The 23,438-nt window shown below is 52.0% G+C and overlaps 1 protein-coding gene across 1 annotated transcript in view; it reads right to left on the reverse strand.

The window, feature by feature from the left end:
* Positions 1 to 23,438, reverse strand: part of CALB2 (calbindin 2) — a 28,150-nt gene continuing 4,712 nt past the window's right edge. Inside the window, exons 2-11 of the mRNA XM_045076286.1 lie at positions 16,271 to 16,347; positions 13,672 to 13,761; positions 10,643 to 10,723; positions 6,610 to 6,666; positions 6,037 to 6,114; positions 5,534 to 5,589; positions 5,169 to 5,208; positions 4,718 to 4,771; positions 4,062 to 4,133; positions 1 to 699 (exon numbers count right to left, since the gene is read on the reverse strand). Coding sequence (XP_044932221.1) covers positions 583 to 699; positions 4,062 to 4,133; positions 4,718 to 4,771; positions 5,169 to 5,208; positions 5,534 to 5,589; positions 6,037 to 6,114; positions 6,610 to 6,666; positions 10,643 to 10,723; positions 13,672 to 13,761; positions 16,271 to 16,347 — 722 coding nt within the window. The 3' untranslated portion in view covers positions 1 to 582. The remainder of the gene's footprint in view (positions 700 to 4,061; positions 4,134 to 4,717; positions 4,772 to 5,168; positions 5,209 to 5,533; positions 5,590 to 6,036; positions 6,115 to 6,609; positions 6,667 to 10,642; positions 10,724 to 13,671; positions 13,762 to 16,270; positions 16,348 to 23,438) is intronic.

The following is a 23,438-nucleotide window of genomic DNA, read 5'->3' on the forward strand; positions in this document are numbered from 1 at the left end:
TGAGCTTCCACGCAGAACGTTTCCACTTTATTGTCTGTAAACTCTTCTTTGGTAAACAAGGAGACAAGGAACCCACAGAGCAAAGGAGCACGCGGAGTCCAGAAGACAAAGGGCCAGCACCCACGAACAGGGACTCTGAGAAGACAGCTAGGCCATTAGCGAGGTGGTGGGTGGAACTAGGGGGTTTGGGTGGGCGGTGGCACCGGGGGAGAGGGGAGTGGGAGGGAAGAGTCTGCTCGGTGGGACAGAGAAGCCTAGATCATACAGCAGAGGAGCTCATGCATCACAGCGAAGAGGGGCAGGGAAGCTCCGCCCATGTCCCCGCCCACCGCCCACTAGGGTGGTGCACTTTGGTGGGCAGAGCAGCGTGCCAGTCGGGTCAGGTCCGGGGAGGTTGGAGAGGGCTCCCGGAGGCCCGTCAGCAACCCACCCTCCTCTCCTCTCCTCCTGCTCTGCAGGCTGGTGGGTGCAGGCGGCAGGGGCGGAGGAGGGGTGCTCACGATCTCGGGGGTCCGGGGAGAAGTGGCCGGGCAGCGGGGGCAGGGTTTGGGGGAGGCGGAGAAACAGCCCCCCGACCCCGCTTTACATGGGGGGCTCGCTGCAGAGGACGATCTCCAGGTCCTTGCGGTAGAGCTTCCCCGCCTCAGCCAAGGACATGACACTCTTTCTGTAGTTGGTGAGCTGCTGGATATTCATTTCCTAGGAGACACACGGAGAGAGAAAGAGCCCCTCACTGGATGGCTCCAGTGGAGCGTCCTTTCTGCTCATTCACAGACACATCCACCAGAAGGCTCCTCTTCTCCCATCCCTGCAAACGTGGGCTTTGGAGTCCCAAAGCCCTGCTTTGTTAAAGCAAGGCTGCCTTGCTTTGGGGAAAGCAGTCAACCTTTGAGTCTCAGCTCAGCTGCCTCATCTGTAAAATGGGTACATTACCAGCGTCTGCCTCACTGAGGTGTTAGGATGGTTAGCTGAGGGAATGGACGCAAACGATGGGCAGCGCAGCCCCTGACACCCAGCGCACCCTCCCAAGTTGGCTAGCCCCTGTCTCTGCATGCCTTGTATCAAGTTCTCGTCTCCCTGGGGCTCTGGTACTCGCTGTGGGTCCTTGTAGGTGAGGAAGAGAACACCAGGGAAGCTCCCTGATCTTGTCCCCCGGCATCACGGAAAATACTTTTCCTCAACCTCCCCCATTTAAACAAGGAGTCCTAACTCCTGCCGCCTCCCAGCAGCAAAGCTCTCCGGCCTACTTCTTGTTCACTGGCTTCTGTGGCCATTCAGAGGCCACGAGGACAGGTGAGCCATGGACATAGGGCCACTGTCTCCTGTAAAATGGAGGCCAACATTAGAACATCAATACCTAATATTAGCTTTGGGGAGCATCTTCCCTAAAGGTCTGAAGTCCCTGCAAATACCACCTAGTTTGTTATACTATCCACCATTCAAATTAGGAGCCAAGGAAGGGACCCCATATATCAACACGGAGCTGGAGAACCACCCCACCCCCCACACTGATTCAGTGAGAGGGCTGTGCTCACTTTCTATATCTAGAAGTTCTGCTTGAAGCTGAGGAAGGCTTTAATGAGCTGCAGTGGCCCCAGGAGTGGTGAGAAATACTGAGGTTTGGGCTGCCTGGGTGGCTCAGTGGGTTAAAGCCTCTGCCTTCGGCTCAGGTCATGATCTCAGGGTCCTGGGATCCTGATCGGTCTCTGCTCAGCAGGGAGCCTGCTTTTCCCTCTCTCTCTCTGCCTGCCTCTCTGCCTGCTTGTGATCACTGTCTGTCAAATAAAAAAGATCTTTAAAAAAAATACTGAGGTTTGATCACACCAGCCTGTCCCTCAGGGACCTCAAACATGAATCTGTTCAGAAACCATGTCCGAGACCTCGCTCCATCCAAATGGAAATGTGCACCTGCCATGTGGGTTCACAGAACACGGCCCGCTCCCCTCCCGGCACAGGTGCTGTTTCCAGTCCTGTGGTTCTCTCTACTGGTTCCTGCTCTCCATCCCCAGGGGCCACATCCTGAGCTTCGGGCAGGTGGAAGACTCCCAGGTAAATGACTGTATCATTGTTCTCCAACCTTCAGAGTTGCTTCCTAACCCTCAACACCTCTTTTTGTTTCTACATCTTGAGTGAGCCTGTGGGGCTGTGGGATTTGTATTTTGCGGTAATTAAGAAAGAACCTAGGAGCACCCGGGCTCAGCTGGGTTAAGCATCTTCCTTCGGCTCAGGTCATAATCCTGGGGTTCTGGGATGGAGCCCAGTGTTGGGGGGGGGGTCTTAGCTCAGCAGGGAGTCTGCTTCTCCTTGGCCTTCTACCTCTGCTACCTCTCCCCATTATGCTCTCTTTGTCTCTCAAATAAATTAGTCTTAACAAAAAAAAAGTTAGGCGCAGAGCAGAAAATTGAGGTCACTCCCAAGATTTAATGCTTGCCTTCAGGGTCGATCAACCTCAGGTGTCGAGCAGGACCACATGGAGAATAATGATGCCTCATTAATACAATTACAGTTGAAGATATTTTCCACTAGGATGCCAACATTCCTTGGACACATAAGGTTGCATAAATAATTTTCTCCTAGAGTCTGGTGCCAGGAAGGAGTCCGCTGAGTTCAAACACCTAGTGAAGACATCCTTCTTCCTACGAAGCATGTGTTTACTTATAATTTATTTTCTGCCTCTTTCAGAAAGCATTTGTAGGTAACAAAAAAAAGTGTAGGATGAAAGAAATGAATCATGATATTCGGGACAAAGATGAAGCGGTCAGAAAGCAAGCAAGTGGCAGGGGAGACAGATTCAGGCTGCAGTGAATTTTTTCCCCCTGAAATTGAGCAGTAAATTTAGCTTGTGCCTGGCAGGCAAGGTGGTTAGGCACCGTGAGGAAGTATGGAGTATTTATCATCTAATTAAAGAAAATAGCAAAACCATTTGCTTAGAGAAAGGCATCCCAGGAGGTGAAGGAAGGTGGCTGCTAAGAGAGCCGCGGGCTCCCGGTCCCGGTCCCCCTGCCGCCGCCCCTGCCGCCGCGGGCCCTCCAGCCCCGGATGAGCCCGCCGCCTGGGGTCTATCCTTCAAGCGACACCACCAGGCAAAGTAATAGTTTGGTTCCCCGCCTTTTGCCTTTTCTTTGAGGGGAACAAATGCTTCCGTGGCTCCTCTTAGCCTCTTGCCCACCTCCAGACTCTGCATTTATTTATTTATTTTTTCAAGATTTTATCTGTTCATTTGAGAGGGAAAGAGCGCACATGCACACACGGGGTGGGGGGACAGAGGGAGAAATATCTTCACCTTCATCTCCCACTGGCCCCTTCTTTCCCAAATCACTCTCCCCCCACTTTTTTTTTTTGTAAATTTAAATTCAATGAACATCTATTATTATTGGAAGTTCCCCCAACTCTCTTTGTGGGGAAAGTCTTTTCCGATGGCGGTCGGGTTGCCAGCGTCTTATCATCGCAACACGGTAGAGGGCCAACAGGTGGGGCCACCCCGAGTGTCTGGGGATGGCTGAGCAGATAGAAAGTGCTGGACACAAACCCTGGAATATTACTCGGCCTTAAAAAGGAAGGATGTCGGCACTGCCACAACATGGGTGAACCTGGAAGGCGTTCTGCTGAGTGAGGTAGGCCTGTCACAGAGACAGGACCTGATGCCACCATTTGTAGGAGGTGCCGAAAGCGGTCAAGTTATAGACACGGTAGCCTGGTGGGGGTCTCAGGGCCCGAGGGTCTGGGGGCTGGGAGAGGGAGGGCTGGGGAGCTCTTGTTTGCTGCGCGCGGAGTTTGGGTTTTGCAAGAGGAAGAGCGTTCTGGACGGGGAGGTGATTACAGTGTGGGTGTCCTCAGCACTGCTGAGGGCTGCTCAGAAATGGGGAAGAAGCTTTGTGCGAAGGGGGTTTTCGTCAACGGAGCATCCATCCAGAAACCAAACAACAGCCCCCACACTGCCGTGGCCTAGTTATGGGTGATCAGAGGAGAGCGGACGCACCCCACAGGCCTTTCCCCCTCCCTCAGAAGCCTCGCTCCTGCCCCAGGGCCAGCTCCCTCAGCCCCGGGGCTCCGCGGCTCACCTTCTTGTTCTTCTCATACAGGTCCTTCAGCAGGGCGTCCAGCTCGTTCTCGTCGATGTAGCCGCTCCCGTCCTGGCGGTGGGGGGCAGGGGCACACAGAGCTCTGAGAATCAGGCCGCACCACCCTGGCCCTGGCCTCCCGATACCCCCAGCTCCTCCCAGGGAGCCTGCGGAGTCCGACCTTCCCTCTGTTCCGAGCAGAAGGCGTTCACACCCCGCGGGGTCAAAATAACACCGAACTGCTGACTTCCCCAGCCCAGGCAGGGGGACAGGAACCCCAGGGCGAAGGTGTGTCCCGGTGTTTTGCATTTGCATTGGAAATACAGAGGAGGTTCCAGAAGCATTTAGCTAACTCCCTAAGATGTCAGGATGAACACGGGGGCTATTTAAAGCTTACCCTCCAGGCTTTGGTTATAAGGGAGACTACTGGAGTCACACAGGTGAGGTGGCAAAGGAAGGGGTGACGGCGGTAAGGGGGTCCTCTCCCTCCCAACTGCCTAGCAAAACCGTTGGCTCCGATGCGAAATGATGAGCCGGCAACAAGGGAGCAATACTGAGTCCCTCCTTCCCCCGAAGGACAAAGCGGAGCCGGTGGCTGGGGGCTCCCCTGCTGGCGGGGCCCCTGCTCTTCCCTCCCACGCTGCTGTCCGTCTTACCTTGTCGTAAAATGTGAAGATCGCGTTGAATTCCTCTGAGGTCAGCTTCATGCCCTGTAAGGCCCGGGGTATTAAAGAGGGAAGCAGAAGCCTGGGAGAGGGTGTGTGCATGCACGCTGCGTGTGTGCATGCCAGTGTGTGTATGCAAATTAGCGCACCGCTGGTGTGTGCCCGAGAGGGCGCGTATATCCGTGTGCACCTGCGTGCACACGTGTGAGTGAGCGCGTATGTGTGCATGTGGGAGCGTGTGTGCATGTGGGAGCGTGTGTACATGGATGTGTGCATGGGTGCATGTGTGTACACATGAGCAGGCACAGGGCTGCGTGTGTGCATGTGTGTCTGCACGTGCGTGTGCGCACCTGTGCGCTGGGGTGCCATCAGGAGGGTGGCAGCATGAAGTGCGTGGGGTTGAGGGAAAGGAGGAAGCGAAGAAAAGCAGAGGCTCTTTTACCTGAAATTTAAGCAGGAAGTTTTCCTGTACAGGCAAGAGTCTGGAAAGGAAGCGTTAGAGCAGAGCTTAGGAGACAGGGCAGAGGCTGGAACAGCGGGTGGAGGGGGATGTGGAAGCCGCGCCTGTGGTTCTGGAAACCGTCTCGGAGCACGGAGGAATTAGTGGCAAGGTCTGCACGGAGGGAGGCGGACGCACTGAGGTGCTGGGACTCTCTCTAGCTTGGTCTTGAGCTTCATGACACCCGACCTGTCACTTCTTACAGCCCTCCCCTCACCCCGGACTGGTCTTCGAGCCAGGGAGGGTGGCACAGGACCGCAGGCAGAGGTCCTGGGAGAAGTGACCCTGGGGTGGGCTCGGACACTTACCGGGACATCTCCGAGAGGCCCAGCTTGCCATCCCCGTTCAAGTCAAACATCCGTAGCTGTTGGGGACAGACAGAGGTGCCTGGGTGATTCGCTTTGACCTCTCAGGGGGGACCCTGACCCATCCCCTTGCATAAGAGAGGAAGGGGGAGGGGTGGGTGTGCTCTGCCCCCTCTGAGGTCACCTGGAGGCTAGAGACCAGCAGGGTCTAAATGGGTCCCTGCTCCTCTCTCCTCTTCTCGGGGGAGGGCCCCAGGAGCTGGGCTGGCCAGCAGCAAAGGCGCACCCTCTCCCAGAGCTGGGGAGGTTGTCATGGAAACAGATGCTCCCGTCTCCTCCTAGCTCAGTGAGGATCTCAGAGGGTGCGTGAGGCCAGGGACCAGCATCCCTTTTGCTACTGGGAGTCACTTCACCAGGGCCTGAAGACTCCGCCAGCAAAGAACCCTGGAAACCCAGAATCCCGCTGGCGTGGGGCAGACCCCAGTCCTGTGCCTCTGCCCACTCACTATGGTTTGGGTGTATTCCTGCAGCTTGGGTTCATCATATGGCCGGTTCGCCTTCTTCAGCAGGTCAGACAGAAATCCCTAGAACACAAAAGGTCTCTTGAGAGCTCCTGACGCAGTCAGTTCCTCCTTCATTACTTGCTCCTTCAGTCAGTCACCACTGTTTTCTGAGGTCTCCCATTTGTATGGCTTACATCCCTCCTGATTCCCTAATCCCTAATGCTTGTGGGATGATCCTGAAGGCCTGGATGCAACTTCAGCCCCCAGGAGAGGCTGCAGAGACTGGCTGTGGCACCTTAGGGAGCCCAGGACCCAGGGCTAAGCAGCGGCCTGGGCACCACTGGTCGCAGAGGGATGGTGGTGTGGTAGACCCACAGGTAGGGGACAGATCTGCCCGAGTTGTCTTGAAGTTGTCTGTCCCGGGCACTGATGTGCAAAGGAGTGGAGTCTGGTCAAGCTCCCTGGCCCCGTGGCTCCCTGCATATCCTCCCTCCCTGGGTTCCTTAAACCTACCACCACTCTGGCCTCTCAGTCCATTCTCTGTGCGTTCCGTACCCTCCCCAAGGCCCATCCTACCTTGAGCTCGTTGGCTTCAATGTAGCCACTTCTGTCTGTGTCATACTTCCGCCAAGCCTGCAGTGGGAACGACAACCTATTTGCAAGGACCCGTCAATACCTCTAAGCCTCCTTCCAGTTCCCTTTAATGGACCAGGTTGGGTCTTGATGTTCAAGAATATTACCGGGGGATGGGGACGTGGAGATGGTCTAGTCCAGTCCCTTCCATGTCACAGATGAAGAAATGGGGAAAGTGTCTTGGCCAAGGTCACACAGAAAAGGGGGAAAAAAAAAATCCCTGGGAAATTATCTACCTACTCTTAACTGGCTGGGGTCTCTTTTTTGTATCATTTTGTAACTACGGTTATGGTTTTCTTTTCTTTTTTGGACAGGGTTATGGTTTTCTAAGGTGCTAACCAAGCAACTTCTAGCACTAGGATCTGGTAGATCCAATTTTTGCTGTGGGTATACAACATGTTCTTTTACTGCTCTGGAAGCTTCTGATTGTCTGGGTGGGGCCTTAGCCAAGGGTAAGAATCTTCTGGAAGGGTCAGATGCAGTCACTGTACTCCCTCCTCCATGCCTTCACCATGGTGCACAAGGCATCCACAGCTGAAGGGGAACAGAAGTGGTAGTGCTGTCAGCTCATTTGGGCTGTCCCAAGGCTAGCCCCCCATCTGTGTGATAAAAAGCATTTCTTTCTCTGTTTTTTAAGGAAACCACCCCTCTCCCTGATCAATCCAGAGGGCCCCACTTCCCCAAATCTTTGATCTAAGTTGGTGCCTGAATATATTTCTTCTATTTTCTTTCAAGGTTTCTTCCCTTGACTTTTTCTCTCTTCTCCCTCACCTCCAAAGTGCACACCACACACCGGTGACACGGAGTTTACTAAGAATCAGCAGGTACTAATTATTTTGCCAAATTTGGATCCCCTGCATCTCCTCCCTTCTCTATGTCCATGCCTCCCTTTTATTTTTATTTATTTATTTTTTAAGTTTATTTATTTAACAGAGAGAGAGATCACAAGTAGGCAGAGAGGCAGGCAGAGAGAGAGGAGGAAGCAGGCTCCCTGCTGAGCAGAGAGCCTGATGTGGGGCTCGATCCCAGGACTCTGAGATCACGACCCGAGCTGAAGGTAGAGGCCTTAACCCACTGAGCCACCCAGGCGCCCCGTCATGCCTCCCTTTTATTGTCCAGAGGGTGAGTTTCCAGATAACCCGGGACCTTTCTTCCATACCAGCAAACAAGGCTGTGTAATTCTCATGGGATAGCGGTGACTCAGGGAATTTGGTAGTATTTTTTTGGGGAACCTGATTGCTTAAAAAGTTATGAGACATGAGCAAATCCCAGCAAAAATGTAGACTTATGCCACGGACAACCTGGATAGATGGTATTTGATCAGGGAATTGTCTTTTCTCTGGGGAGGAAAAATGCTTTGGTTCCATTCAAATATTCCTTCCTGTGCCCAGAAAGCCTGCCCTTGAGAAAGAACCAGTAAGAGCAGGTTTATAAATATGACGTCACCAACCACCTGCATGTACCCAGTGCCTTAGAGTTTAGCTCATCGGAGTCTTGACTGAGAAAATAGGCAGATAGACCCTAAAAGTTGGGGCTAAAGCTGCCTAAAAGGAGGGTAACCTGGGGGTGCCTGGGTGGCTGAGTCCGGCGCCTGCTCAAGCCCCACATCAGGCTCCTTGCTCAGCAGGAAGCCTACTTCTCCCTCTCCCTCTGCCCCTCCCCCGCCCTCTCTCTCTCTGACAAATGAATAAAATCTTGGAAAAAAAAAAAAAAAAGGAGGGTAACCCGAAGGCACCCCAGTCCTCACTCAGAGCAAAGCATCGCTTTGATTCTTTTTTTTTTTTTTGGCCGGGGGTGGGGGGGGGCGGAGATCCTCAGCGGCTCTGACCTCCCTCCCCCCGGCCCCGCCTCCCCCGCCTCCTCCCCAGGCTCTCCCCGTTCACTTCTCTTCCCGCCAGTGCTTTGTGCTCGTCCATCAGTGGGTCATTCTCTTCCCATTCAAGGAAAAGAGTTCAAGGGACCTGGGCTTTGTGAAATCTCAAAGAAATCCTGAGGCGTCACTAAAATTAGAAATTACAATGTTGTGCTTAGCAGTGGGACAGAGCTCTCTGCCCGGCGCTAGCCTTTCAAGGCGGCACAGGGACCAATTCCTGTTTCCAGCTGATGAAAATGGAACAAGCGGCCAAGCCCAGGGGGGTGGTGCTGCGGGACGGTGGGGTCCCCTGGAAACTCGGTCGGGGGGTTGTCTCAGCTGTACCGTGGATTAAAGGATGGAGACAGATAAGAATATGGAATCATATCAACGACACAGAGAGAAACCACTAATGACTTTGAGAGAGAGGGACACACAGAGAGAAAGGTCTTTTTTCCAGCTCCCCTCACCCCCGCAAACTATTCATCATCCCCATTTTCCAGATCAGAGGTGGAAGAGATACCGATTTTTGCCTGCCTCCCTCCCCATCAGGGAGAGAACCATCAGGCATAAGGCTCCCTTTTCTACAGACAGAAAAATGGACTCTCACAAAAGCAGCGCTCTGGCAAGGAGATGCAGACTTTCCACCCCCCCAGGAAGACAGGCAAGAGAAGGACTAAGAACAGAATCCAGAATGTCAATGACTAGCTTACGGAATCTGGCCATCTTGAAAAGCCTGGAGAAAATCCTTTAAGGCACCATAAAATTAAATCCATATCTGAGGCTTAGGCAAGCTGCCACTTAAAAAATGACTTTTCTGCCCTGAGAATTGGTTCTTTCTAACCAATTTTCTACCCATGTGGGGAACTCCATGCCGTGTGGGTTTCTGGGCTAACTCTCCATTAGTTTTAGGCAGTAAATCACGGAGAGGGGATTACCGGTGTCTGGGCATGGATTTAACACGAGGAATGGCAACTTGAGTCAAGTTGAAGGCCAGTCATTCTCCTAGCAGGCAGTGTGTGAGGGGTATTGGTTAAGTTTCCCTCTGGGGGACACATATCTTAAACAGCTAGGGTGCAGAGTCCAGAAAAATACCAAGAAATAATCAGCAGTTTGCCCGGTATCAGGATTAGTCATGTATCTGGTTGAATCATGGAGTTTCCAATTTTTATAAATCAAAAATGGTCAAATATCAGCGATTTCACATGGCTGCATCTATCTGTTCAATATTACTAAAAAAAAAAAAATTGAGTTTGTGTGGTCTACTTCACTTGAGGATTTCAAAGAGTTTCTTTTGCAAAGATCTCTTTCAAGGGTGGGCAGAGCACTGATGTGTAGACCACAGTCAAGAATCAGAACTGGAAGGGGCGCCTGGGTGGCTCAGTGGCTTAGAGCCTCTGCCTTCAGCTCAGGTCATGATCCCAGATTCCTGGAATCGAGTCCTGAGTAGGGCTCTCTGCTCACCGGGGAGCCTGCTTCCTCCTCATTCTCTGTCTGCCTCTCTGCCTACTTGTGATCCCTGTCTGTCAAATAAATAAATAAAACCTTAAAAAAAAAAAAAAAGAATCAGAACTGGAAGATGCTGCAGACTGAAATTCCGCCCCTCCCCCAGGCTTTTCCAGCTTTGGGATGGCACAGAAATCTGTGCTCCCCACTCATGCTCCTTGGAACCCTGACCTCAAGGGACACCAGTGTTATTGAGAACACAGTGCGTGAGCTCTGGAAGCCAATGGACGTGAAACAGGTCTCTCCACTGCAAGATTTCCAAGATACGGCAAGATGCAAATGTCTATGGACCAGTTCCCAAAGGGGAGATAAGCGCGTACCTGGCATTTCCCACATGTACTTCCCCACACTTACTCCTCACTCTATTCTGCACGCTTTGATGTGCACGTATCATACGGGGATCTTGCTGAAAGGCAGATTCTGAGTCAGTGGGTCAGGGACTCTGCGTTTCTCACATGCACTCAGGTGATGGTGATGCAGATGGCGCTGGTCCAGGGACCACACTCTGAGTCATGGAGCTCTAAGGGGTTTAGCATCGCCCCTGGGGGGGGGACCACTTCCAGGCACTGGGGTACGCCTGGCCCTGAACATGGGAGAAAGGCAGCGCCTTGGCCTCACCTCCATAAACTCGGTGCTGGAGCCCACGTGCTGCCGAAAGCACAAAAGGAAGTTCTCTTCCGTTGGCAGGATCTGTGCCAGCTGCGGGAGGCCAGAGAGCAACACAGAGACACAGACACGTTACTGGAGGCCCCGCCAGGGAGCGGAGCCCACTCGGCCAGAGGGCGGTGAATGGCCAGTGGCAAGGCAGTGTGGGACCCGCATTTTGCTCTTCTTCCTGAGAATAGCCCCTCAAAAGGGAAGAAGGATGTTCTGAGGAGTGCATCCCCCCCCGCCCCCCAGCTAGAGGGACAGATAGTGGAGCCCCTTCAAAAATGCAAGTGTCCGGTCTCCCAAAGAATACTTAATAGATGATTCCAGTGATATAAAATTCTAAAGAAGGCAAATGAATCTGAGATGAGTGGTGGCCTGGGATTTTTTTTTTTTTAACTATTTTACCAAAATTTATTATTTTTTTTAAATTAAAAAAAATTTTTTAAATAAACATATAATGTATTATTAGCCACAGAGGTATAGGTCTGTGAATCGCCAGGTTTACATACTTCACAGCACTCACCATATCATATACCCTCCCCAATGTCCATCACCCCACCGCCCTCTCCCTATCCCTCCCGTCACCCTCAGTTTGTTTTGTGACAGTAAGAGTCTCTTATGGTTTGTCTCCCTCCGGATCCCATCTTGTTTCATTTATTCTTTTCCTACCCCCCCCCCCCCCATATGAGTTGCATCTCCACTTACTCATATCAGGGAGATCATATGATAGTTGTTTTCCTCTGATTGACTTATTTCGCTAAGCATAATACCCTCTAGTTCCATCCACGTGGTTGCAAATTGGCCTGGGATGTTTAAGGGCAATAGCAATGCTCTGTCTTGATCGTGGTGGTAATTATATGGCTGTGCACAACGTCTGAGCTCCCAGAACTTGGCTCTCCCAATCAGTGCAGCTTATTGTATATAAATTATACCTCAACAAATCTGATTTTCAGAAAATGCAAGAATTCCCTTGTTCAGCACCCCCTTATTTTGCTCCCAGCTTCCTTGGGTCACAGGCAAATCCTGATTGGTGTGAGTCAGGTAAATGGGCTAATTCCCTTGCCAGGGATTGGCTTATGAGTAGGCATGTGACCGAGTTCTGGCCAATGGGATGTGAGGGGAGGTCTGCTAAAAGTACTCCCGGCTCGCTCCCAGGAGGAGCCAAATGGGACGGATCCTTTCTGCATCCCGACGTGGGTGCTTGCAGATGGGGTGGCTGGAGCAGCAGGCCAGCCTGAAGATGAAGGTGTTTTGGGAGGCAGAGAAGTGCAGAGAAGCAGAGCTGGGGACCTGGCCTCCTTCATCTAGAGCCATTCCTTCTCGTGGCGCTTGTCTCACTAGGAGCCTCTCATGGTTTAAGCCAGGAGTAGGTAAACAATGGCCCGTGAGCCAAATCTGGCCCAATGCCTGTTTCTACAAATGAACTTGTCTTGGAACATGGCCATGCCCATTCATTTACATACTGTCTATGGCTGCTTTTCTGCCACAGTGGCAGAGTTGGAAGAATTGTGGCAGAAACTATGTCGTCTAAAAATCCTAAAACATGTACCATAATTTGGATCTTTCCAGAAAAAAGTCTGGTGACCCCCGGTTTAAGCCCTTTTGAGTCAGGATTCTTTGAGACTTGCGGCTCAGACATCTATGCTCTTGGTGCCCTTCCCAGACCCCCCTTAGCTAGGCTGGTGGGCCACCCCTCATGCTGTGAAGGACACCTACTAATGGCTCAGAGCTGCTCCCTGCATCAGAGCTGCCCTCCACAAACCACCACTGCCTCAGGCACCCCCCTCCACTTTTCCCAACCTGGAGGGGGCAGCCTGTATTCAACGACTGACTGAACTGGGGGTACGAAGGACCACCCCATCCCTTGCCCCAGGATGAGACCACCTCTGGTGCAATCCTCATTCCAGAGCTCCCCGTGAGATCAGGCCAAGACCCAGCTCCGTCGGACACCATGTCCTTCCTTAGCTCCTTCCTCTGCCTTTTCCTGCTACATTCTTCCTTTCTTTCGAGAGTTCTCTCTCAATAAATCCCCCCCACTTGAGTCCTTTCTCAGTCTCCTTTTCTGGGGCGCGGACTAAGGCAGCATTCCACCCAATCCACCCTGGGTGGAGCTATGCCCTCATTCCTGTGCTGCGGTCATTATTCCCGAGCCTTAGACCACACATCACAAACTGATGGCCAGCGGCACGCGCACGCGTACGTACCGTGTACGTAGGAATGTATGTGTGGATACATAAGTTGTTTAATTAGACAAGGAAGCCATTAAACTGAGGTGACCTTACTGCCTTAGTAGCCTATGTGAGCAAACCCAAATGGAAACCAGTCACAACAGCCCAGGAGGGGTTCCCAAATAATGCAACCACTTAAGCGATAGCCAATCAAATACCTTCCTTGCTCTGCTCCCACTTCTTCTCTATAAGATTCTTTCCCTAGCTACTGTTGGTGGGAGTGTTCCTGATCACTTGTGGTTTGGCTCTGCCCCATTTGAATCAATTTTTCCTCAAATACACTCTTAAAATTTTTAATATGCCTCGATTTGTTTTAGCAATCTGTATTTATGCAAATGTATGTGTGTGTATATAATATATAAGTGATATGTGTTACATATGTAAATTACGTGTTTACAAATTAATTAAGTAATTAAAACTATTGCCTTGGGATGCCTTTTGGCGGGGCATGAACTCTCTTGTTCTCCAACGGTCCTGTTCTTCCTCTCTCAAGCTGGGCTCCTCACCCATTCGGAGTAGCTGCTGGGACCGTGAGAGCACGTAAGGTCTCCCTCCCTGTCTTAGGCCACTGTTTGTTGCTTCTTTCCTTGTGAGGCTCAGAAAAATCCTGCCTGTTCTTGTTGATCAGCCTAAGTGCTGGAGGTGGGGTGGGGGCTTCCAGACCACCCTCCCCCCTTTTAGAGGCCTAGAAGGACACTTGTGCTTGGCAGAGTGGAGGTGACGGGAACCCCTCTCCCCCATAGCTCTTAGCCAGGATGTAGGACTCACCTCTGCCATCTCGATTTTGCCGTCGGAGTTCTTGTCATACTTCTGCATGAACTCCTTCATCTTCTCCCCAAAGTTGTCACTCTTTGACATCTGGGGAAAAACAAAGGAGGGGACTGACTGTGCTGCTGGGCCCCACGGGAACTACAGATCTCTTACCTGCTTGGTGTGGCAGTGGCATGGAGCGTTCTACGCCCCAGATCTGCAGCCCCAGAACCGGGCCGGGCTGACGCTCTGACTGGTCAGGGCCCCACTCCTTCCCAAGTATCTCCTTCCCAAGATCGCTCCAAGTCCAAGCGATCTCCCCTCTGAGGCTTGGTCACCTGGGGACATACACCCCCATCCCATGTAATTTATGCAATCAAACATGCCCTTTTGCCTTTGAGACGGGATTAAACCACAGCTTTGTCGGAAGGGCGAGGACTTATTCCCATCACTCAGATGTGAGAACTGAGGCCCCAACATTTTACCAAGGCAGCTTCTCATACAAGCCAACTTATTCGAGGAGGAAACCAGCACTACCTCAGAGCAAGGTAAATCATGCATTTTCTTCTGTCAGGTCTAAAGGGAATTTACGGTATTTTTCACTCTGATTTTAAGCCAGGAGGAAGGTGAGGAGAAAGTCTTCATATAGCTGAGGGGTAATTTCAATCATCTGTGCAATTATTGTGACTACTCCAAAGGCAGAGAATTTCAAAAGCTCCTTTGGCCCATCACTGCCCACTGTAAATCTAAGGCTCTCTGAAATTCTCCAATCTTGGCCTGTTTTGGGTGCTGCTGAATAGTTCCGTGTATGAACACGTTCTTCCTTAACCCTCACCAATGGGCAGTCTGCTTGTACAGCTGATGGCGCCTCTTGCCTTCTCTGATGACTTCCGGGGGGGTTGCGCGCTTCCTCAGATCGGGCCCGGAGAATTCTACCCATTCTTCAGATTAGAGTCTGTTCTTTCTACCTGGGAAGCGGTTTCAATTTGCCAGGATTTATTCATCAGTATTTCCTGCCTTATATGTTCGAGTGTGCACGGGATGCTCCTAGGCTTGGATCCCAGATGGGGTGAGCTGATTGAGTTTTCACAGCAGCCCCGGTGGGGTGAGTCGTCTGTCCGTTCTACACACCGGTGCACACTGGGGGGCCGTGTCTTCTCCCGAGGTCACCAGCCGGTGTAGCTAGAATTGGAACTTGAGGCTCCTGCTTCCAAGGCTACTATCCCTTCTGCCCAGCTGCTCTGAACACCAGTCACGGATGCTGTCAGTTGAGATGTTGTTGACAGACTTGAGAATCACCCCTGAAGCCATCTGAGATGGGGAGTGACTAAGATTTCAGTCTAGAAGCACTGATCCCAGAATCAGTTTTCATGCCTGGGATTTCTGGGAGGCAGGCTTCATTATCCTAGTAATGAGCGGTGATGGGGGAACAGTTGATAAACAAACCCATGAATCAAGGCCATCGCCGAAGTCCATGGCTGGCCCTCCTTCTCGCTGGGGCGCTCCGCCGGGCTGTGGACCAGGAGCTCACTGGTGGATTTGCTGCTTGTCTCCCAGATTGCCCCATGGAGACTTGCTAAGAGGCAGGGGATCGGCCAACAGACACGTAGCAGGAGAGAGTGGGGAGACCCCCAAGGGACCAGCGGGAGCTGGGGGAGGTGATGGGTCTGACTGTGTATATCTGAGAACCAGACGCGGGGATGGCAATAAACTAGGTCCAATTACCTCAGCTTTTCGGTATTTCAGACAGTCCTCCCAAGGCTTTCGTGAATTTAATAGTGTAAGCTTGTGACTACAGGCCTCACAGTGACCCTGCTGTGAAGGGGTGGGATGTGATTTGGAGTAGCTTCAGGCAGGCTAAGAAAGGCAGACTGACACCACCGCGAATGAGGCCAGGACGTACTCTCTGGTTCAGATGCTGGTTTGGAGCAACCAAGTTTCCCTCTAGGTCCTTGCTGAGGATTCCAGACTCTGTTGGTCTAGAACAGTGGTTCTCGGGTGGGGATTATTCTGTGGCTCCCACAGGGGACCTTTGGTAATTTCTCGAGACATTTTTGATTGCTACAACTGGAAGAGGATGTTGTTGACATCTCATGGGGAGAACCAGTGACGGTGCTATATATCCTACAATCACAGGACAGCCCCCCCCCACCTCCCCACGACCAAGAATTATCCAGCCCTGTCCATAGAGCCGAGGCTGAGAAACTCTGGTCTCAAATAAAGACACTTGAAACCCCTGAAGCATCCAATGGAGTCATGACCCCCCTGAGAATCTTAGATAGGCTCTGGACTATTCCTTAGGAAAATAAAAGGGTTTTATACACATATACATAGACACAAACTTTGCAGTTTTGGGGGGTTTAGTAACCCCTGATACCCATTCACAAACACCCCTCAATCCCAGACACCCAAAGGTATTGCAGGAAGGTTCTCTTTTTAAGGGATTATTCCAATTAAAAAAAAAAATTCTTACAAATGAAAGAAAAACTTGGAAGGTCAAGGCCAGAGATGTCAGGCTGGCTTAGGAGACGCAGAATTTGGGACAGACAATGCTGACCGAAGCCACGATCAGGATGATAGAAAAAAATCAAACAGTTCGACAAAGTACTGGACTTACCATGCCAGAGCCTTTTCTTGCTTTCTCCAGCTCCTGGAAAAAGTTTTCTAGCTCTTTACCTTCAATATACCCATTTCCTGTGAAGAAAGCAAAGAAAAAGAAAAAAGCAGTTGACCTAGGCGCTGAATAGTAAGACTAATGGGGTGGGGTGAGGGGGTGGGGAAGTCACAGGGCTTCAGGGAGAACTTCTTGGTCAACAAGCAGGTGTGTCTGGGTTGGCCTCCGACTGTGCAGCGTGAGGGACGTGGGTCCTGCCCCCAGGGTGTTTCCAACTGTACAGCTGCAAGATCAGTAACCGCGGGCCTTTGGGGTATACATTCAGTAGACGGGAGAACACTGGGAGGGACCAGGATCCGAGCCAAGCTGGTAGAAGTGGGCGGAACTGTCCGCAGCTGGCTGGGTGAGCCCAGGATCCAGAATTTAACGGGATGATGGTGGGGGGGCGGGGCACAAGGTCATCAGCATCCCAGCTAGTCAGCAGGTGGCAGACCCTGGTTGCAGGGGTGAATGAGGCCCGAGACAGAATTTGGGTCTCTGGAGTGGGAGGGTATCCCGCGTTGAAGAGTGTCCCCCGTGCCCCCAAATCCATGTCCACGGAGAACATCAGAATGTAACCTCACTTGGAAATAGGGTAATTAGTGAAGATGAAGCCATAGTAGATTATGTAGGCCCTAATCCAATGACCTGTGTCCTTATAAGAAGGCCTCATGGAGACACAGAGACACATAGGGAAGAAGATGATATAAAGACTGAGACAAGATTGGAGTGATGTTCTCTCCAAGCTAAGGAACGCCATGGATTGCCAGCAACCACTAGAAGCTGGAAGAGAGACACTGAAGGATTGTCCCCAAGATCCTCCAGAAGGAAGCAATTCTGTCGATGCCTTAGGTATGGACTTCCAGCCCCAGAACAGGAAGAGAAAAAAACCTCTGTTGGTTTAAACCGCCTGGCCTGTGGGACTCTGTTACAACAGTTCTGGGAAACTAACACAGAAAGGAAGAGTGGGAAGAGAAAGGCAGGGCGTCCCTCCTTTGGGCTGGGGGCCCCCCGAGAGCATCCGTCACCGGGATTATGAGGAGGGGAGGCAACCCGCTGCACAGCCATGAAGAGAGGAGGCCCTCTGGTCTGTGAGCACCTGGGAAAACCCTGTTCTGCTCGCTCACTGCCTGTAGGACTTTGGCGAAGTCATTAACCCGTATCAGCTGCAAAATGAGTTCTGACACTTAAATGGGATTTTGTATGTACCAAGCCCCCCCATTATGAGTGCACCGTGAACGTGACTGTGGTTCCAGTTCAATGACCAGAACTTGTGCAGAAGATGGAATGAATCAGTCCTGCAATGATCAGGACTGGGCCCCAAGGTCAGTGCCCGACTTTGAAGATCACAGTTAGTGGTGAGAAGCCCTTTAGGTTCTCAAGTCTTAAACCAAGATGGCCCATAGACTGGGTAAACTGAGCCCATGGCCAAGGTCACTAGTCCCTGCTGTGATTGAGAGCAGGCATTTTTGGGCTGGAAATCAGACAGGCCGAAGGGAGTGCTCCCCCACACTCCCCCAAACTGGAATCTCCTGGGATCTTTTTTTTTTTTTTTAAAGATTTTTAAAAATTTATTTGACAGATCATAAGCAGGCAGAGAGAGAGGAGGAAGCAGGCTCTCCACTGAGCAGAGAGCCCGATGTGGAGCTCGATCCCGGGACCCTGGGATCATGACCTGAGCTGAAGGCAGAGGCTTTAACCCACTGCGCCACCCAGGCACCTCTCATATGGATGTCTGGCTTCCACCAGACATGCTGTTGCCATTGGTTTGGGGGTGTGAACTAAGCATCACGGTTTGTTTTTGTTTTTTTTTTGTTTTGTTTTGTTTTGTTTTTGTTTTTGTTTTAAGCTCCCCAGATGATTTCTATGAGCAGCAAGTTTGGAAACCACGGGCCTAAAGTCAAGTTTCAAATCTGATCTAAAACAATTGATTAAGGTTCCTATAGAGAATAGCCAACTGGTAGCTTTTGTCAAGGGCAAATGGAATTACAAGTGAAACAGAGACAATAAAAAAGGAGTATTTATCCTGGCCCTTGGGGGTAGGATGGGGTTGCGGTGGGGGTGGAGGTTCTCCCCACCCTCTGCCCCCCCCCCCCCCCCCCCCCGCATCCCCTGAAAATTTAGATTCCCAATAAATAGCCACAGACGCGCCCCCTAGTGGAGAAGATGCCACAATAAACATGGCATGGAGAGGATCCCGTGAGATAAATGATCTATTTTTCTCAGCAGGCAAAATATGTGATTGTATTTAGGGGGTGGGGGAAGGGGACTGGAGCTCCCTTTTCCCCCCTGGCATAGAGTGGTCATCGTTCTTGCGACGGTTGGAATTTCATGAGCGTGCGCCTAATGGCCTGTGAGGCCAGTGGGAGAGGGGGCGTGAGCGGAAGGGCCAAGGGCTTTCTAGGCAAAAGGCAGTCTAGTTGATGATGCCTCGGAGTTGAAGGAACAAGTGCTTTTTCTCTGCCTCACCAGTCCCTGCAATGATCCAGAAGGATGGGTTTCAGCTCTGACCAGCATCTCTCCCCACCCTCAGAGCTGGCCCTGCTATGCCACTTCCCCGCCAGCTCCGGCACCTGCTGTAGAAGGGGGGTGCGGGCGGGTTACCCACACTTCTTGCAGAGGCACCCACACCCACTTCTTGTGCTGCCTCTATTACTCACCGTTTCGCTCTGGGATGTCACCTCTCCGGACCTGTTTCCTCACTTATAAAATAGGGATAATGACGGTGCCCGCCTCCTACCATTGGCAGTGAAGACTCCACGGGGGTAAAAACACAGGGAAAGTGCTGGCCCACAGTGAGCCTCCAAAATGCCAGTGGTCATCACCACCACGGCAGGTGTTTCTTCCTAGGCCAGGGGACATCTTGCCCTTGGGCTGCTTGCTTTCAGCCAGGAAGAGTTGGGTACAGGAGGCCAAAGCAGGTGAGGCCAGCACTGAGCCACCTCCCATTGAGCAATCTGAACGAGAAGAAGAAATCTCGAAGAGTACAGACCTGTGGGACCCACCTTTTCCTTGCAGTTTCTCTGAAACTTACTAAGAATAAATGTCCTTGTGTTTATTCCTGTTCTAGAAAGGTTTTAAGGTGGTTTAATAACCTCCAGAACCCAACAATCAGCCTGTGCCTTGCCCAGCAGGAGACATGGACACTTGTGAACATCAGGAATGGCTCACGGATACAACGCTTTTAATTTTTCAAAGCACATTCGCTTCTCTCTTTGCTTCAGGAGATAATCTGAAGCCTCACTATGTGTGAAGCCCTGTGTAGGTTGCCATGGGGGAGGGATATGACACTGCACAAGACCGAGGTCCCATTTTCCAAGTTGTCATAATCCTTCCAGACACACAGGATCCTAACAGGGCAGCGTAGAATCCTCCTCTTGTGACAAAGAAACTTTTGAGGCACAGAGACTGTAAGCAATCTGTTCAGAGACACACCGCAAGGCGGGACCAGAATTGGAGTATCCTAATTGCTGATCTAGGTTTCATTCATTCATTCATTCATTCATTCATTCATTCAACATTTCTTGAGCATTCACTTTGTGCCTGCTGTATGCTAGGCCCCAGGGGTATAAAAGTGAGCTAGACGGGGTCTGCCAGGATGGGTCTTATGTTCTAACTGGGTGGGGGTGGGGCTGGGCAGACAAACAGCAAGGAAAAGGAAAGATGACGTCGTGGAATGGGGGGAGGGGCTCCCAGGGCTACTTGACAGGGTGGGCAGGGAAAGCTCGAGAACCCCCAGCTACCAGGAAGAGGAGGAGAAAGGGAAGACTAACCGTGGAGGCGGGGGGAGGAGCCAGGACCCAGCAGGACCCAGCAACGGTAGAAAGAGGTCCCTTCCCCAGCCCACCTTGCCCAGCCTGAGCAGCAGGAGGGTCTCACACCTACTAGAAATCCCACCACCTCTTCCTCTCCGTGCCCCCAGCGAAGAGACAAAAGGCGGCTCAATTCAACAAACCTATACTGTTGGGAGTAACAATAGTTCATCTTTGTGCCTGGTGCTCTGCGGCGGGGGGTGGGGGGCTGGGGGGGGCTACAGACAAGTCTTCGATGTGGGCTTACTCCCCAGAGCGGTTCATGGTCCAGCGGGGGCAAAGCAGCCAAATAAGAATTGTCAGGATCTACAAGCTGAACGCAGAAGGAGAGGGGCAGAGACTGGATAGGGAGGCTGGGGCTGTGGGGCCCAGAAGGGGACATCCTCCACCATTGGAGGGAAAGGCCTTTGCTACTTGGTCTCTCTCAGGGCAGATCTCATCCATCCCCCAGGAGGCAGCTGCTACCCCGGTCTCATCTGTGTGGAGGGGTAGGCCGGGTTGACCTACATCCTTCCAGAGCAGACTTCAGCACCAGATGAATGGATTGCTTTTTCTCTGACCCCAGTATCAGGGCGTGGGGCGACTGGCCACCCAGCAAATCTCCTGTGGACGGGTATTGATAAGAATGCGGTTACCATGGCAACCACCACTCCTTCGCTTCCTATCAAACTGCATCCTGAGAATATTAGGAAGAGGGGGCTGGGTGGGAATCAGAGACCCTGCATCTTTCCTTACTGTACTCTGGCTACCCTGTGCCTCAGTTTCCCCCAGTCAAAACTGAGACAACATTTCTTGGGGGCGCCTGGGTGGCTCAGTTGAGTGTCTGGTTTTGGCTCAGGTCGGGATCTCAGGATGGAGCCCCTTGTCCGGCTACTTCTTCCCGCTCAGTGTGGAGTCTCCTTATCCCTCTCTCTCTGCTCCTCCCCTATCCCTCGAGCCCGCATGCACCACCCCCCAGATAAACAAACAAACAAACAATCTTAAAAAACAAAATAAAGGGGCGCCTGGGTGGCTCAGTGGGTTAAGCCACTGCCTTCGGCTCAGGTCATGATCTCAGGGTCCTGGGATCGAGTCCCACATCGGGCTCTCTGCTCGGCGGGGAGCCTGCTTCCCTCTGTCTCTCTGCCTGCCTCTCCGACTACTTGTGGTTTCTCTCTGTCAAATAAATAAATAAAATCTTTAAAAAAAAAACAAAAACAAAAACAAAAAAACAAAATAAAGTGACACACCACTTCTTTACTATTAAGCTGATCACAGACACCTCGAAAGCCTTGACTGAAGGATGCTTTGCCCCCTGTTGGAAGGAGGCCTCCTTGTTTCTCACTGAGAGTCACGTGTACAGATTGTCCAAGAGTTGAACAAGGAAGAGAGTAAGAGGTATAATTCTGCCACCAGCTCCATGACTGCCCATGTGACATCGAGCGAATCAATCTCACTGAGCCTCCATTTCTTGATCCCTAAAATGGGTATAATTGTTTATGCCCTTTCTGCTGTGAGAGTCACACAAGGTATTATTGTGAAAGCGTTCCAGAAAATGTAAAATCTCACATGAATGGAAAGCATCACTTCTAACCTCAGTCCTCTGAACCAGTCCATGGCTGTCAACTCTTCAGCTCAGAGAGTACTGGTTTTCAGCCAAGCTGTCTAATAGAGTCACCTTGGGGGACCCTGGGTGGCTCAGTGGGTTAAAGCCTCTGCCTTCGGCTCAGGTCATGGTCTCAGGGTCCTGGGATCGAGCCCCACATTGGGCTCTCTGCTCAGCAGGGAGCCTGCTTCCTCCTCTCTCTGCCTGCCTCTCTGCCTACTTGTGATCTCTCTCTCTGTCAAAAAAAAAAAAAAAAAAATAGGGGGTGCCTGGGTGGTTCAATGGGTTAAAAAAATAAAATAAAATAAAAATTAGAGTCACCTGGGAGGCTTTTAAAACACCATTGCCTGGGTCCCGCCCCTGGAGGTTCAGATTTAATTGATGGGGGTGGGGACTTCTCGGGAGCCTGTTTTCAAAAGCTCTGTCGGTGATTCTAACGCGCAGTCAGAATTAAGGACCGGTTTATGGTGAGTCTCAAGTGTTAAGGTGTGTAAGAATTACCTGGGGATCTTATTAAAGTGCAGAGTCTAATCCAGCAGGTCTGGAGGGCAAGGGCTTGCTGTTTCTAGTGGGGTCTGTGGAACAGCAGCATCAGAATTACCTGGGAGCTTGTTACAAGTGCAGAATCCCAGGCCTTCCCCAAGAACTCCTGAGGCAGGAGTCCTGGGAGAGACCCCGAAATCTGTGTTTTCACAAGGCTCCTACGCTTCAAGTTTGAGAACGAGGGGCCTGGCCGCAGGGGCGCTCACCAGTCCGTGTCTCCCCGTGATGCACAGGTTAGAGAAATCCAGGAGACGGATTGCCAAATCCCAGATGTCCTCGTTAAGGAAGTGTTCCTGAGACCCAGCCACTGGCTGTCTGTCCAGAGTTCAGATTTTTGGAAAGGCAAATAGCCCTCTGCCCACCCAAGCCTGAGCACCCTTCGGGACAGTCACAGCCCACGCCCCGGGGCAAGAAAAGGGCTGAAAAAACACAGAGCTTTCAGACATGACTTTCAGTCTGTGTTTCTGGGCTGAGCTGCTTCTCAAACACTGGTTCTGGAGCTGCTCTGGGTCCGCTGAACGTGGGGACATCTGGCCGCCGAAGGCTGGGCTCGTTCCCAGGCTTGGGGGAGTCCAGAAGGCTGGGGCAGATTGGACAGCAGAGAGCCAAGGAGGAGCGGGGGAGGGCCAAGCGAGGCCAGAGGCCCCAGATGGGTCTGGCTGGGCCAAGGAGGGCATGGCCTGCCACAGGCTGGGAGAGCTGCCAGGAGAGGCCCTGTTTTCCAAGAGCCTCATGGCCGCTCTAGTAATTCGGGCTCCCCAGGTGTTGGAAGAGATTTCCCCGAAGGGTCTTCTCAGCCCTGGAAACCTCCCTCAGGGGTTCAGCCAGGACAGCCACTGAAGTCCAGAGGGGAATAAGCTGGCTGAGCGGGCAGGGGCGCAGGCTCCCTGGGCTGGCAGCTGCCCTGGGTGAGGCGGGCTCAAGCTACCTTGTTTGTGAAAACTCGTCCCAGGGCTGCCTCCCTGGGGAGCCTCAGCTCCTCACAGACACAGCGCCTCCTTGGCTGGTGTAATCACTCCCAAGGGCAGGCTTCGGGGCCCGGGGTGTCCCCAGAGGCCACCAGCGCGGGGCGACCCAGCACGCTGCAGACACCACAGCAAAGGGCCCCGTTAGCAAAGCATTTGGGGGTTTAGGGGTGAAAGTGGAGTGGGGGCTGATTCCTAAGGCTTACCCCGGGTGGACCAGGAGGCTG

Source organism: Mustela putorius, unplaced genomic scaffold (genome assembly GCF_011764305.1).
Source record: "Mustela putorius furo isolate JIRA1106 unplaced genomic scaffold, ASM1176430v1.1 tig00000174_pilon_pilon_pilon, whole genome shotgun sequence".
In the NCBI taxonomy this organism is placed as follows: Eukaryota; Metazoa; Chordata; class Mammalia; order Carnivora; family Mustelidae; genus Mustela; species Mustela putorius.